The 16,774-nt window shown below is 46.9% G+C and overlaps 1 protein-coding gene across 1 annotated transcript; it reads right to left on the reverse strand.

The window, feature by feature from the left end:
- Positions 1-1,915: 1,915 nt before the first annotated feature.
- Positions 1,916-16,425, reverse strand: LOC120030316 (lysophospholipid acyltransferase LPCAT4-like). Its single transcript, XM_038975674.1, has 13 exons — positions 16,336-16,425; positions 13,849-14,215; positions 12,176-12,288; positions 11,630-11,690; positions 11,261-11,319; positions 10,425-10,459; positions 8,393-8,447; positions 8,196-8,278; positions 7,894-8,019; positions 3,901-4,054; positions 3,627-3,719; positions 2,499-2,634; positions 1,916-2,133 (listed from the first exon to the last, which is right to left on the reverse strand). The coding sequence occupies exons 1-13, from the start codon at positions 16,423-16,425 to the stop codon at positions 1,916-1,918; spliced, it is 1,590 nt and encodes a 529-aa protein (XP_038831602.1).
- Between the last annotated feature and the right edge of the window lie 349 nt (positions 16,426-16,774).

Below are 16,774 nucleotides of genomic sequence, written 5' to 3' on the forward strand. Positions count from 1 at the left end.
ACTGAAAACCCCTGTCGCATGACTAGTACTGCGACAAGCCGTATGATAACTAGAGGGAACTGGAGAGCTGAAGAGTGTAAGAAAGAACAGATTCCAAGCATGGCTAAAAAAGAGGTCATGGCTACTACCCCTAATATCTACACTGATAAAGAGAGGGAAGAGGGAGGGAGAGAAGAGAGGGAGGACGTACCAACCTCAGGGAAGGTGACGTTGAAAGAGCTCAGTCCTATGACAAGAACAAAATGGGGAAAGAACGACGTCGAGAGGAAAGACGAGAAGGAGCTGAGCACAGCAAATATGGAGATAGATGGAGAGATGGAGAAAAAAGGGAGAGAGAAGATTGCGAAGCCTAGTCTTAGAAGTCCTGTGACTAGAGCAAGAAGGAAGGATGAACCAAAACCAGCAGAGAAAGAGACAGGAAAACAAGGGAACGAGACAAAGGAGGAGAGGACTGAAAAGTCATTTCCTATTCCAAGTCCCATGACAAGAACGAGGCATGCTAAAGCCGTAATGGGCAGGAAGGAGCAGAAGGAAGAGTCCGCAAACACTGCAGAGAAGGAGACGGGGAAACAAAAGGACAAGGTAGAAGAGCAAGTGACAGATAATCTGAAAAGTAAAACTAGCGAGGGGGAAGGGACTATCGAGAATGATGCATTCGTAACCAACAGGGGTCTAAACCGTAAAGGAATGAAAAGGAAAGCGGGAGAGAGTGGTGATACGGCAGGGAAGGAGGAACGACAAGTAGTGGTTCAATCTAAAGAAGGGAGCCATTTAGGATTAAAAAAGCTTAAAAGTAAAAACAGGAGAGGACTAACGGAAGAATCCACCTCCTCCACCAAAGCAAAAATAGAGAAGGTAGAAACCGATGCTAAGATAACGGGAAACAGAGGGACAACAGAAAAAGGAGAGGTAAAGACCATTCCAGCATCCAGAACCAAACACAGTGAAGGGAAAAGGGAGATAGAAACACTTCTGTTCCCCGTAACTGAATGGAGGACAGGAAAAACAGAGGGAGGAAAAAGTAAGGGAGAGACCATTCATCCTCCCATCCCAGCCAAGCTCAGTAAAGTGGAGGAGGATGAACCAACACAGGCAGAGGGTCACACATCTGACGAGAAGAGAGAGAAAGTGGAGCCCAAGAGAAAGCAAGAGATGGACAGAGCGAGAGAGAGATGGAGCCAGAGAGTGGGTAAAAGACAGAGACTGAGTGAGAAGAGAGAGCGGAAGGATGGGAGAAACAAACTTCAAAGGAAAAAGGCGTCTTTAAAATAAGGCTAAAATGAAACAAAAGGAGTCCGATGTATATGTAATATTCAGTTTAATAGATTAAATGTAAAATACAATATAAAATCCTGAGAATAGTAATTTACATAATCATTTGTTTTGTATATTTTGTTCTTTAAAACAATACAAATTCACATACCACATCCCATTTCAAGCAGTACAAAATAAGACAGACACTCTTAATTTTATTAAAATCTTATCACATTTATAAATAACAACTATCGTGATACCATTTTCCCAGCATCTTGACAGGCAGATCCAGAGAATTGTGTAACAATCATAGCTAGCTATGTAGCTATGTACATTGTAAACAAGTCTTAAAAGACCATATATAACCCATCTGAAAGACATAGGCACAAGTGTACTATGAGTCGTTCCCTTCGATCTCTTAGAGAACAGCGTGTTATATTGGCATTACTGTCGATACTGTTAAGCTGCCTTGGGTTTTTCTTCAATTTCACTAAATGGCGTAAGCACCATTAGAAATAGAATTCCTATAATGGGATCCCCATTCAAGTCGATGTATAAATCGGCAGCCATTTTGAAAGTAAGCCCACCCATATAGATTCATCTGTAATAACGGCCCAGTCCGTTCTAGGAATTCTATCAGTATGCTTCAGAGTTCCTTCACTCAGTCGTTCTTCTTACTGGGCAGAGGAGAGCCGTTGTCAGCCGTTTTGTAAGGCAAGGCCGTTCTGTTGTTGCTAGGCAATCCTGCATTGTTGTTCCCCGCCTTCCCTTTGGTCAGAGGAGAGGATGGTGGTGTGGACTTCACCCCCTCAGGTGTGAAGTACTCGCTGATCAGTTTCTGATAGGTGGGGTGGGTGGTCAGCACTCTGAACAGCTCTTCTGTAGAGACACAACCACACAGCATTGCAGTTCCAAGGGACAGTGGGACGAACAACAGGACTTGGCTTTCTCAATTCATCTTTCCTCGATTCCTTGCCTCTGCTCTCCTTGCCTCCTTCTCATTGGAGAAAAAGGTCCTTGGAACTTCTCCAATGCTGTTGAGAAGGAGGCGAGGAGATGGGTTGCGAGGGATCGCAGAAAGACGAATTGAGAAACAGCCATAACTAGGGTCAAATCACAGACTTGGTTTGTGCCCAACAAACAGGCGGAGAAGTTTCTAATACACCCCTAATAATCTAGATAAGTTTCAAGTTATTCATGTATTTGAATGTCAACATTGTTAGTGGATGGGTGCCTGGGCTTACGTTCGGTGGGCGCTCCTCTCAAGGACAGTTCAGTGTACAGTTCCTCTGTGTGGTACTGAGGACTCCCCACTAGCGCCCCCATCAGGTCAGACACGTCCACTGCAGTCAGACTGCCACTACACTCTCTGTCATACAGCTGCAGACAGTTTACACTGGGTTCAAATATATGCATTTATGTAAATATATACCATCTATGTAAAATATATTAATGCAGTTTATATAAAATAAATTCATGTAGTTTATAGGTTAAAGCGCCCTCTTTATACCGTAGTAACCGGACATACCGCCTGGGTGCCAGTCTATTTCTACTCCCTTGCCAACTCCTTATTGAATTGTCATTCCAAACATGTTGGAGTTGACAAGAGCACTAACCGATCTGGGATCCAGGCTACGTATAGTACATACAGTTAGTTATAGGTTCAAACGTATAACTTCATATCGTACATACCAAGTTTAACATGTATACTCTACACAAACACTGGGGTTCTAAATCTACTCTACACAAACACTGGGGTTCTAAATCTACTCTACACAAACACTGGGGTTCTAAATCTACTCTACACAAACACTGGGGTTCTAAATCTACTCTACACAAACACTGGGGTTCTAAATCTACTCTACACAAACACTGGGGTTCTTAATCTACTCTACACAAACACTGTGGTTCTAAATCTACACACACACACTGGGGTTCTAAATCCACTCTACACACACTGGGGTTCTAAATCCACTCTACACACACTGGGGTTCTAAATCTACTCTACACACACACTGGGGTTCTAAATCTACTCTACACACACACACACACACTGGGGTTCTAAATCTACTCTACACACACACACACACACACACACACACACTGGGGTTCTAAATCTACTCTACACACACACACACACACACACACTGGGGTCCTAAATCTACTCTACACACACACACACACACTGGGGTTCTAAATCTACTCTACACACACACACACTGGGGTTCTAAATCTACTCTACACACACACACACACACTGGGGTTCTAAATCTACTCTACACACACACACACACTGGGGTTCTAAATCTACTCTACACACACACACACTGGGGTTCTAAATCTACTCTACACACACTTGGAGCAGAACTTACAGTGAATGCAGTGTGAAGGAGGGACTTAAATCCCAGAAGCCCAGAGACTGATGTCACACTTAAATAGATCTGTCTAAGGTCCACGATGTCATCCTGGAACACACACACGTACTGTTAACACACACACACACACAGAGTATGCAAAGTACACAACACCAAGGAATAGTTAAGGAAATCTACTACTTCAGTACTCGACACAGAAGCACACACACACACACACACACCACACTTGACGCCGGTTGGTGGTGGCCAGTTTAACCTTGGAGTAGTTTACCTTGGAGTAGAGTCCACAGATCTTAGCAGCAGTCTGTCTGTCTGTCAGTCCCAGGAGTGGGGCCAGCTCATCCACACCAGCCCTCCAACCCTGTTCTGACTGACACCTGTCAATCATCTTACTCAGTGCTGCCTCCACCTCGGACTCTCTGAGACTGAGGATGGAGAGAGAGAGAGAGAAAGATGAGAGGGGCGAGAGAGAGAGAGCAATGAGAGGGGCGAGAGAGCAATGAGAGGGGCGAGAGAGCAAGAGGGGCGAGAGAGCAAGAGGGGCGAGAGAGCAAGAGGGGCGAGAGAGCAAGAGGGGCGAGAGAGCAAGAGGGGCGAGAGAGCAAGAGGGGCGAGAGAGCAAGAGGGGCGAGAGAGCAAGAGGGGCGAGAGAGCAAGAGGGGCGAGAGAGCAAGAGGGGCGAGAGAGCAAGAGGGGCGAGAGAGCAAGAGGGGCGAGAGAGCAAGAGGGGCGAGAGAGCAAGAGGGGCGAGAGAGCAAGAGGGGCGAGAGAGCAAGAGGGGCGAGAGAGCAAGAGGGGCGAGAGAGCAAGAGGGGCGAGAGAGCAATAGGGCGAGAGAGCGAGAGGGTGAGAGAGCAAGAGAGCAAGAGAGCGATGAGAGGGGCGAGAGAGCAAGAGAGGGGCGAGAGAGCAAGAGAGCGATGAGAGGGGCGAGAGAGCAAGAGAGGGGCGAGAGAGCAAGAGAGGGGCGAGAGAGCAAGAGAGGGGCGAGAGAGCAAGAGAGGGGCGAGAGAGCAAGAGAGGGGCGAGAGAGCAAGAGAGCGATGAGAGGGGCGCGAGAGCAAGAGAGCGATGAGAGGGGCGCGAGAGCAAGAGAGCGATGAGAGGGGCGCGAGAGCAAGAGAGCGATGAGAGGGGCGAGAGAGCAAGAGAGCAAGAGAGCGATGAGAGAGCAAGAGAGGGGCGAGAGAGCAAGAGAGGGGCGAGAGAGCAAGAGAGGGGCGAGAGAGCAAGAGAGGGGCGAGAGAGCAAGAGAGGGGCGAGAGAGCAAGAGAGCAAGAGAGCGATGAGAGGGGCGAGAGAGCAAGAGAGCGATGAGAGGGGCGAGAGAGCAAGAGAGCGATGAGAGGGGCGAGAGAGCAAGAGAGCGATGAGAGGGGCGAGAGAGCAAGAGAGCGATGAGAGGGGCGAGAGAGCAAGAGAGCGATGAGAGGGGCGAGAGAGCAAGAGAGCGATGAGAGGGGCGAGAGAGCAAGAGAGCGATGAGAGGGGCGAGAGAGCAAGAGAGCGATGAGAGGGGCGAGAGAGCAAGAGAGCGATGAGAGGGGCGAGAGAGCAAGAGAGCGATGAGAGGGGCGAGAGAGCAAGAGAGCGATGAGAGGGGCGAGAGAGCAAGAGAGCGATGAGAGGGGCGAGAGAGCAAGAGAGCGATGAGAGGGGCGAGAGAGCAAGAGAGCGATGAGAGGGGCGAGAGAGCAAGAGAGCGATGAGAGGGGCGAGAGAGCAAGAGAGCGATGAGAGGGGCGAGAGAGCAAGAGAGCGATGAGAGGGGCGAGAGAGCAAGAGAGCGATGAGAGGGGCGAGAGAGCAAGAGAGCGATGAGAGGGGCGAGAGAGCAAGAGAGCGATGAGAGGGGCGAGAGAGCAAGAGAGCGATGAGAGGGGCGAGAGAGCAAGAGAGCGATGAGAGGGGCGAGAGAGCAAGAGAGCGATGAGAGGGGCGAGAGAGAAAGAGAGCGATGAGAGGGGCGAGAGAGCGATGAGAGCGATGAGATGGGAGAGAGAGCAAGAGCGATGAGATGGGAGAGAGAGCAAGAGCGATGAGAGGGGCGAGAGAGCAAGAGCGATGAGAGGGGCGAGAGAGCAAGAGCGATGAGAGGGGCGAGAGAGCAAGAGCGATGAGAGGGGCGAGAGAGCAAGAGCGATGAGAGGGGCGAGAGAGCAAGAGCGATGAGAGGGGCGAGAGAGCAAGAGCGATGAGAGGGGCGAGAGAGCAAGAGCGATGAGAGGGGCGAGAGAGCAAGAGCGATGAGAGGGGCGAGAGAGCAAGAGCGATGAGAGGGGCGAGAGAGCAAGAGCGATGAGAGGGGCGAGAGAGCAAGAGCGATGAGAGGGGCGAGAGAGCAAGAGAGATGAGAGAGCAAGAGAGATGAGAGAGGAGCGAGAGAGCAAGAGAGATGAGAGAGGAGCGAGAGAGCAAAAGAGATGAGAGAGGAGCGAGAGAGCAAGAGATGAGAGGAGCGAGAGAGCAAGAGAGAGGAGCGAGAAGGAGCGATAGATGAGAGAGGAGCGAGAAGGAGCGATAGATGAGAGAGGAGCGAGAAGGAGCGATAGATGAGAGAGGAGCGAGAAGGAGCGATAGATGAGAGAGGAGCGAGAAGGAGCGAGATGAGAGGAGCGAGAAGGAGCGAGATGAGAGAGGAGCGAGAAGGAGCGATAGATGAGAGAGGAGCGAGAAGGAGCGATAGATGAGAGAGGAGCGAGAAAGAGCGAGATGAGAGAGGAGCGAGAAAGAGAGATAGATGAGAGAGGAGCGATAGATGAGAGAGGAGCGAGAGAGAGAGGTTAGCAGGATGTTTATAGACAATCATTTAAGTCTTGCACACAAGAAGGAAAGCATTTGCTTAGTCACCATCAAACACACAGCCATAGATCAAGAGTCTACCTACACATAAACTACATGGCCAAAAGTAAACACCTTCAAATGAGTGCATTTGTGCCTTTCAGCCACACCCGTTGCTGACAGGTGTATAAAATCGAGCAATTATGGACAATCATGCAATCTCCATAGACAAACATTGGTAGTAGAATGGCCTTACTGAAAAACTCAGTGACTTTCAACGTGGTACCGTCATAGGATGCCACCTTTCCAACAAGTCAGTTTGTCAAATTTCTGCCCTGCTAGAGCTGCCCCGGTCAACTGTAAGTGCTGTTATTGTGAAGTGGAAACGTCTAGGAGCAACAACGGCTCAGCCCCGAAGTGGTAGGCCACACAAGCTCACAGAACGGGACCGCAGAGTGCTGAAGCGTGTAAAAATTGCCTGTCCTCGGTTGCAACAATCACTACCAAGTTCCAAACTGCGTCTGGAAGCAACATCAGCACAATAACTGTTTGTCTGGCGTTTTATGAAATGGGTTTCCATGGCCGAGCAGCTGCACACAAGCCTAAGATCACCATGCACAATGCCAAGCGCCGGCTGGAGTGGTGTAAAGCTCGCCACCATTGGACTCTGGAGCAGTGGAAACGTGTTCTCTGGAGTGATGACTCACGCTTCACCATCTGGCAGTCCGACGGACAAATCTGGGTTTGGCAGATGCCAGGAGAGCGCTACCTGCCCCAATGCATAGTGCCAACTGTAAAGTTTGGTGGAGGAGGAATAATGGTCTGGGGCTGTTTTTCATGGTTTGGGCTAGGCCCCTTAGTTCCAGTGAAGGGAAATCTCAACGATACAGCATACACTGCATTCTATACGATTCTGCGCTTCCAACTTTGTGGCATCATTTTTGGGAAGGCCCTTTCCTGTTTCAGCATGACAATGCCCCCATGCACAAAGTGGGGTCCATACAGAAATGGTTTGTCGAGATCGGTGTGGAAGAACTTGACTGGCCTGCACAGAGCCCTGACCTCAACCCCATCGAATGCCAAATGCGAGCCAGGCCTAATCGCCCAACATCAGTGTCTGACCTCACTAATGCTCTTGTGGCTGAATGGAAGAAAATCCCTGCAGAAATGTTCCAACATCTAGTGGAAAGCCTTCCCAGAAGAGTTAGGTATAACAGAAGGCTGTTATAGCAGCAAAGGGGGGACCAGCTCCATATTAATGCCCATGATATTGGAATGAGATGTTTGACGAGCAGGTGTCCACATATTTTTGGTCATGTAGTGTACACACACACACACACACACACACACACACACACACACACACACACACACACACACACACACACACACACACACACACACACACACACACACACACACACACACACACACACACACACACACACACACACACACACACACACACACACACACCTCTTACCCGTCTTGGTGCAGCAGAGAGAGAGTTTCTCTGGCAGGGGGTTCTAGGGGGAGGGAGAGCCCTCCCAGTTTTCTGGTAGGAACACGCCCCTCCATCACATAGTCTGTCGCCGGGATGCCCAGGGTCCTGATAGACACAAGAGGTTACAGATGTTGGAATCATCTACACACCTTCATAAAATACATGCATCCAAAGCAAACAGATAGCCAAGTATACATTATGCAAATACAGAGGCAAAATTGACCACAACATGCCAAACAGTGGAAACGTCCACAAACTACACCCACGCTGTGTAGACTCACTTGGCCATGAGTTTTTGGACATTGTCTGCATACAGATTAGGGTCATCCTTCTCCTCCTGGGAGGGGGTGTATACTGGCAGGTACTGTAGCCAATAAGAGAACATACATTTTGTACTGACAGGTATTACAGCCAATGAGAAAACAGGACATTTTTCTTCTGTGAGTGGTCATTCTAATTATGGACAATATGGCCTTACCTCAACAGTAACGTTAGTGTAGAGCTGAGAGCAGGTGTGCCACAATGCCTCAACCCTGGAGGGAAAAACACCCAAACCAATCAGTGAAATATCATATATTGACAACTTGTTTCCAATAGTATGTATGTTAAATTGAGATTTGATAATGAAGTTGATAATGAGCTCTGACGCACGTCAGATGTGGCAGGGCTCGAAAACTATTACGGACTACAAAGGGAAACCCAGACGCGAGCTGCCCAGTGACGCGAGCCTACCAGACGAGCTAAATGCCTTTTATGCTCGCTTCGAGGCAAGCAACACTGAAGCATGCACGAGAGCACCAGCTGTTCTGGATGACTGTGTGATAACGCTCTCGGTAACCGATGTGAGCAAGACCCTTAAACAGGTCAACATTCACACAGCCGCGGGGCCAGATGATGGATTACCAGGACATGTACTCAAAGCATGCACGGACCAACTGGCAAGTGTCTTCACTGACATTTTCAACATCTCCCTGACCGAGTCTGTACTACCCACATGTTTCAAGCAGACCACCATAGTCCCTGTGCCCAAGAATGCGAAGGTAACCTGCCTAAATGATTACCGCCCCGTAGCACTCACTTCTGCAGCCATTAAGTGCTTTGAAAGGCTGGTCATGGCTCACAACAGCATCCTCCCGGATACCCTAGACCCACTCCAATTCGCATACCGCCCCAACAGATCCACAGATGATGCAATCTCTATTGCAATCCACACTGTCCTATCCCACCTGGACAAAAGGAACACCTATGTGAGAATGCTGTTCATTGACTACAGCTCAGTGTTCAACACCATAGTGCCCACGAAGCTCATCACTAAGGACCCTGGGACTAAACACCTCCCTCTGCAACTGGATCCTGGACTTCCTGACGGGCCGCCCCCAGGTGGTAAGGGTAGGCAACAACACGTCTGCCACGCTGATCCTCAACACTGGGGCCCCTCAGGGGTGTGTACTTAGTCCCCTCCTGTACTCCATGTTCACCCATGACTGGGTGGCCAAACACGACTCCAACACCATCAGTAAGTTTGCTGACAACACAACAGTGGTAGGCCTGATCACCGACAACGGTGAGACAGCCTATAGGGAGGACTGGCAGTGTGGCGCCAGGACAACAACTTCTTCCTCAATGTGAGCAAGACAAAGGAGCTGGTCGTGGACTACAGGAAAAGGCGGGCCGAACAGTCCCCCATTAACATAGACAGGGCTGTAGTGGAGCGGGTCGAGAGTTTCAAGTTCCTTGGTGTCCACATCACCAACAAACTAACATGGTCCAAACACACCAAAACGGTCATTAAGAGGGCACAACAACACCTATTCCCCCTCAGGAGACTGAAAAGATTTGGAATGGGTCCCCAGATAGTCAAAAAGTTATACAGCTGCACAAGAGAGCATCCTGACCGGTTGCGTCACCGCCTGGTATGGCAACTGCTCTGCATCTGACCGTAAAGCGCTACAGAGGGTAGTGCGAATGGCCCAGTACATCACTGGGGCCAAGCTTCCTGCCATCCAGGACCTATATAATAGACGTTGTCAGAGGAAAGCCCATAAAATTGTCAGAGACTCCAGTCACCCAAGTTATAGACTGTTTCCTCTGCTACCGCAAGCGGTACCGGAGCGCCAGGTCTAGGTCCAAAAGTCTCCTTAAAAGCTTTTACCCCCAAGCCATAAGACTGCTGAACAATTCATCAAATGGCCACCACCCCTCCCCCCATTTGTTTTGTACACTGCTGCTACTCGCTGTTTATTATCTATGCATAGTCACTTCAAATTACCTCAACTAATCTGTACACTGACTCGGTACCTGTACCTCCTCTATATGGCCTCGTTATTATTTTATTGTGTTACTTTTTTATTATGTTTTACTTTAGTTCTTGAACTGCACTGTTGGTTAAGGGCTTGTAAGTAAGCATTTTTACAGTAAGGTCAACACTTGTTGTATTTGGCACATGTGACAAATAAAGATTGATTTGAATGATTATTATAGGTTTTTATTTCAAATAGATGGTGTCTTACCAGGTAGTTCCCCTGTGGGTCCAGCGCACAGTATCCTAGAAAGTAAGCATGTTTTTAAAAAGGCATAGAAATAATACTTCTAGAAGGTAAACTGCCATGTGCAGACAGTACATCTCCTGATTCTGTTGAGAACATTGCATGGGCCTACGTCTGACTGTACAGGCATGCTGTGGTGCCATGAGAGTTCCAACATCCACAAACATTAACTCTGATTAGAAACCAAACCACATGCTCTTTTTGTTATACCACAAGGTAGGGTGCTCTCAGGCACAATTCCAATGCGCTCCGGGTTAATATCCCACAAGCCCAACCTTAGCCATTAGTGGGGGAAATGCAAAACTGACCGAAGATAAGCATCTAGTGCCAACTTCAAGTTTCAATGTCACATGCACAGTAGAGTGAAATGCCTTTCCTGCTAGCTCTAACCCCAACAATGTAATACTAGAAATAACAACGTAGAACAGAACACAAGATATAAACACAAGTAGTAAGTAAGCATACTATATACAGGGTCAGTTCCAATAGCATAATTACAATGTGCAGGGATACTGGAGTGATGGAGGTAGATATGTATAGGGGCAAGGGTACTAGGCATCAGGATAAACAGAGTAGCAGCAGCGCACATGATGATTATATGTGAGCGGATGTGTGTAGAGTCAGTACAAATGTATGTGCAACTTCACCCTACACCTTCCGCTGCGTCGGTATGTAAACTACTAGTGACAGTGCTGCTTCCCCCGACAACATGCACCCCTGGGGGCAGCGGTTCCATCCCTCCGTTCTGCCACTCAATTTCTCTGCTGTATCCCAATACTGACGCAGACCAGTCTACTCACCAGTTTGTTGGGGTAGTGCAGCAGAACAGGTTGGACTGGGACTCCAGCCAGGAAGGCACCTAGGAGGGAGACAGAACAGCAAACCAGTCAGCTCACCCCCCTATGTAACACAACATACCATGCATTACTTTAGGTGTAGAAGAAGTGACATTCTTTATGATGTTCTCACCAACCCAGGGTTCAAATACTATTTCAAATTATCTCAACTACTTTATCTGGGCTTGATTGAGCTTGACTGGCACAATGGAACCAGTAGAATAGTCACAAAAGTGCAACCCCCACCCATCTGGCACCCTAGGCAGGCTAAAGCAAAGGCAAAAAGCATTTGAAAGATTTCAAATATTATCTGAACCCAGGTCTAAATCTCACCAGGTTTGAACTTTATGAGAGTGGTGCCGTTCGTAGTGGTGCCTTCTGGGAACATCAGCATCTGGCCATGAGAGAGAGGGAGACTGTTTGATGAATAGAGTCAATGAGAGCGATGGGAATTTAGAAAGCAAGGGAGTTAGTAGAACCAGTTCTATGTTGTCCCATCAGGAAGGTTCATTCGGAGGAGGGAAAGCAAAGCAGTGACTGATGAATAGAGGTGTGTTAAACCAGTTCTATGAAAGCTGTCCCTTCATCAGTAAAGTTCATTGTTGGCCGCTAGCAACATTATTCGAACGTGACATACCGGTATTGCGAGTTAACAAAGTTGTGGTGCTATATGACGCAAGACTGATGCAGTGAGGTTACATGTGTAACTGGTGGGATGTGAACCAGCATCTCCTGTCTTAACCATTAGACCAAGAGGAAATCCTTGTAGTCTGCTAGCAACAATTGGGTTTGCATGTCTCAGGCAGGGCTACTACGTTACACCAGTTCCCCCATTGGCCTAATTTCACCTTTGACCCCTGCCCTCTGATCCCTGCTTACCTGTGGCCAGTAGCCGTTGGAGGTGAGCCTCTCTTTGATCTGAACGACAGCCCGTTTCCTGGATTCTGGATTCTTCCTGTTTACCAACACTGACTGGTTAAACTCCAGGAGAGCTGAGAGAGAGAAAAGACAAACCATACACAAGGCTGTTATAATGTGACATAGCCATATTGACATGATAATTATATTCATTAGGACACAAATGCCACTGAAGTGCTACTGAAGAGAGGAGAGGGAGAGACTTAAACTCTATAGGGAGAGAGAACAGAGGGAAATGAGAGAGAGAGCGAGACTAGAGAGAACAGACAGGGAATTGTGAGAGGGAGACTAGAGAGAACAGACAGGGAATTGTGAGAGAGAGACTAGAGAGAACAGACAGGGAATTGTGAGAGAGAGACTAGAGAGAACAGACAGGGAATTGTGAGACAGAGACTAGAGAGAACAGACAGGGAATTGTGAGACAGAGACTAGAGAGAACAGACAGGGAATTGTGAGAGAGAGAGGGAGAGAGAGACTAGAGAGAACAGACAGGGAATTGTGAGAGAGACTAGAGAGAACAGACAGGGAATTGTGAGAGAGAGACTAGAGAGAACAGACAGGGAATTGTGAGAGAGAGGGAGAGAGACTAGAGAGAACAGACAGGGAAATGTGAGAGAGAGGGAGAGAGTCTAGAGAGAACAGACAGGGAATTGTGAGAGGGAGAGAGAGACTAGAGAGAACAGACAGGGAATTGTGAGAGAGAGAGGGAGAGAGAGACTAGAGAGAACAGACAGGGAATTGTGAGAGAGAGACTAGAGAGAACAGACAGGGAATTGTGAGAGAGAGACTAGAGAGAACAGACAGGGAATTGTGAGAGAGAGAGGGAGAGAGACTAGAGAGAACAGACAGGGAATTGTGAGAGAGAGAGGGAGAGAGAGACTAGAGAGAACAGACAGGGAATTGTGAGAAAGAGACTAGAGAGAACAGACAGGGAATTGTGAGAGAGAGACTAGAGAGAACAGACAGGGAATTGTGAGAGAGAGAGGGAGAGAGAGACTAGAGAGAACAGACAGGGAATTGTGAGAGAGAGACTAGAGAGAACAGACAGGGAATTGTGAGAGAGAGAGGGAGAGAGAGACTAGAGAGAACAGACAGGGAATTGTGAGAGAGAGAGGGAGAGAGAGACTAGAGAGAACAGACAGGGAATTGTGAGAGACTAGAGAGAACAGACAGGGAAATGTGAGAGGTGGCGAGGAAGAGGGAGGAGAGGAGGGGATGGAAAAGGTGAAAGAGAAAGATGGAAGGTGGGAAAAGAGAGTGCAGGACAAAGAGACAAGAGAATAAGAGGGGGAAGGTGTGAAAGAAAAAGAGGGAAAAATACAACTTAAGCACACATACAGAAGAGAATCATGAGAGTTGTGTTCAAATATTCATTACTTCCTTGTGCTTTTGGACTACTAAATGCAAAGTAGACTGTATCGGTATATGTACTTATCTAGTGCAGTTGGGACAGTGGTCGTTTGTGAGTGAATGTATTAATGTGTTAATGATGGACTGACTGGTTTAAATGTGTATGATGTGAAAATGTATGTGATGCTTTTAATGAAGGTGATGCCAAAGAAAATGTCCATCCTGTCTCTTTAAAAGGGCAACTTTGACCCAGAGCCTCTCCCAGTCTCCCACAGAACACTCACCCCCTATAGAGGGAATGCTTTGGTTCTCCGATCTAGACACCACCGTAGGCAGCTGGGTTTCCGTCAGCACAAACATATCCAGGAAGCTACTGTGAGGTGCCACTGCCAGCACAGGAGCCTCCTTATGCCCCGCCCTACAACCTTTGACCCGGAACCAGAAGAACCCCAGGAAGAAAAACACTGCCCGGCTAAGGAACCAGATGATGGGGTGTAGTAACCATCTCCTCCACCCAGTCGTTACTGGCCGGGACCGTTCCACCTCTGAGAGGCCAGCCAATCGGAGCCGGGCAATAGGCCACATGATCAGGAAGCAGAGGACAGCCAGAAAGACTCGTATGGGGACGAGGATGGAGCCCAACACCATGCCCTGTGGATGGGAGGGACAGGGATATGATCATATATGGAGGATATTATGTTGCATAGGGTAGGTTGAAGTCGGAAGTTGACATACACCTTAGCCAAATACATTTAAACTCAGTTTTTCACAATTCCTGACATTTAATCCCAGTAAATATTCCCTGTTTTAGGATCACCACTTTATTTTAAGAATATGAAATGTCAGAATAATAGTAGAGAGAATTATTTATTTCAGCTTTTATTTATTTTTCAGTTCCGCCAACAAATTTTCTATGGGATTGAGGTCAGGACTTTGTGATGGCCACTCCAATAGTTTGACTTTGTTGTCCTTAAGCCATTTTTTGTCCATTTGGAAGACCCATTTGCGACCAAGCTGTAACTTCCTGACTGATGTCTTGAGATGTTGCTTCAATATATCGACAGATTTTTCCTTCCTCATGAAGCCATCTATTTTGTGAAGTGAACCAGTCCGTCCTGCAGCAAAGCACCCCCACAACATGATGCTGCCACCCCCGTGCTTCATGGTTGGGATGGTGTTCTTCGGCTTGCAAGCCTCCCCCTTTTTCCTCCAAACATAATGATGGTCATTATGGCCAAACAGTTCTATTTTTGTTTCATCAGACCAGAGGACATTTCTCCAAACAGTACCATCTTTGTCTCCATGTGGAGTTGCAAACCGTAGTCTGGCTTTTTTATGGTGGTTTTGGAGCAGTGGCTTCTTCCTTTCTGAGCCGCCTTTCAGGTTATGTCGATATAGGACTCGTTTTACTGTGGAGATAAATACTTTTGTACCTGTTTCTTCCAGCATCTTCACAAGGTCTTTTGCTGTTGTTCTGAGATTGATTTGCACTTTTCGCACCAAAGTACGTTCATCTCTAGGAGTCAAAACGCGTCTCCTTCCTGAGCGATATGACGGCTGCGTGGTGTTTATACTTGCGTACTTGCGTACTATTGTTTGTACAGATGAACGTGGTACCTTCAGGCGTTTGGAAATTGCTCCAAAGTATGAACCAGACTTGTGGAGGTTTACATTTTCTTTTCTGAGGTCTTGGCTGATTTCTTTTGACTTTCCCATGATGTCAAGCAAAGAGGCACTGAGTTTGAAGGTAGGTTTTGAAATACATCCACAGGTACACCTCCAATTGACTCAAATGATGTCAATTAGCCTATCAGAAGCTTCTAAAGCCATGACATAATTTTCCGTAATTTCTCAAGCTGTTTTGAAGGCACAGTCAACTTAGTGTATGTAAACTTCTGACCCACTGGAATTGTGATACAGTGAATTATAAGTGAAATAATCTGTCTGTAAACAATTGTTGGAAAAATTACTTGTGTTTATGCACAAAGTAGATGTCCTAACCGACTTGCCAAAACTATAGTTTGTTAACAAGAAATTTGTGGAGTGGTTGAAAAACGAGTTTTAATGACTCCAACCTAAGTGTATGTAAACTTCTGACTTCAACTGTATCATACATGCATTGCACACAGAGACATACACCCCTTTCGTATTTATTTGGACAGTGAAGCTAAAACGTTTAATTTGGCTCTATACTCCAGCATTTTGAATTTGAGATCAAATATTTCATGAGTCAACAGTACAGAATGTCACCTTTTATTTGTGGGTATTTTCATACATATCTGTTTCATTTGAAGGTGTCGTAAGTATTTGGACAAATTCCCTTATAGTGTATTAAAGTAGACAAAAGTTTCGTTTTCGGTCCCATATTCCTAGCACGCAATGACTACATCAAACTTGTTGACTCTACCAACTTGTTGGAGGCATTTGCATTTTTTTTGGTTGTGTTTTCAGATCATGTTGTGCTCAATAGAAACTGAATGGTGAATAATGTAGTGTCACTTTTATTATAAATAAGAATATAATATATTTCTGAACACTTAATTTAATGAACTACATTAAATGTGGACGCTACCATGATTACGGATAATCATTAATCAATCGTGAATAATAATCAGTGTGAAAGTGGCATAAATATAATGTAGCCTGCCGGGCAGCCACTAGTGGGCGCTATGTTTGGATAGTGGAGATCCATAAAGCCCACTGGTGGCTGACCAGGTATGATCGTTGTGCATCTCTTACCACATTTCCTCAAGCATAATAAGACAACTCACCCGTATTAACTGCGCCCTGGTCAGTTTCAACGTGTGCACAAATGGGTGTTGGGAAGAATAAGTTGCTTGGTGACTGTTCTGCCTCTCCATGGCGACTAGGCAAGCCTTGACAGTTCAAACCAGATTTCAAAGTAACCCTTTCAGCTTTGTTGTGTGAGGTATTCACTGAATGGCAATACATATGCCGTAGTGTCGAAAGTTAATTCCGCTGCAACTGTTTTGCTTTGCATAAAACCTGATATCTCAAAAGTGTCTCTCTCAAAATGTGTCTAGATACAGAGAGCGAAGGACAGGAGACCGAGTGCGATAAAGCTGGTTGGATAAAAAATAAATAAGGACAAGTCCAAAATGAAAACTAGCCAAGTGAAGACGTGAACCCGTACAAAACAAAACAAAATCCCAAACGTTGATTTATTGTACTACAACACAATGAACTTGA

Source organism: Salvelinus namaycush, chromosome 36 (genome assembly GCF_016432855.1).
Source record: "Salvelinus namaycush isolate Seneca chromosome 36, SaNama_1.0, whole genome shotgun sequence".
Taxonomy (NCBI): domain Eukaryota; kingdom Metazoa; phylum Chordata; class Actinopteri; order Salmoniformes; family Salmonidae; genus Salvelinus; species Salvelinus namaycush.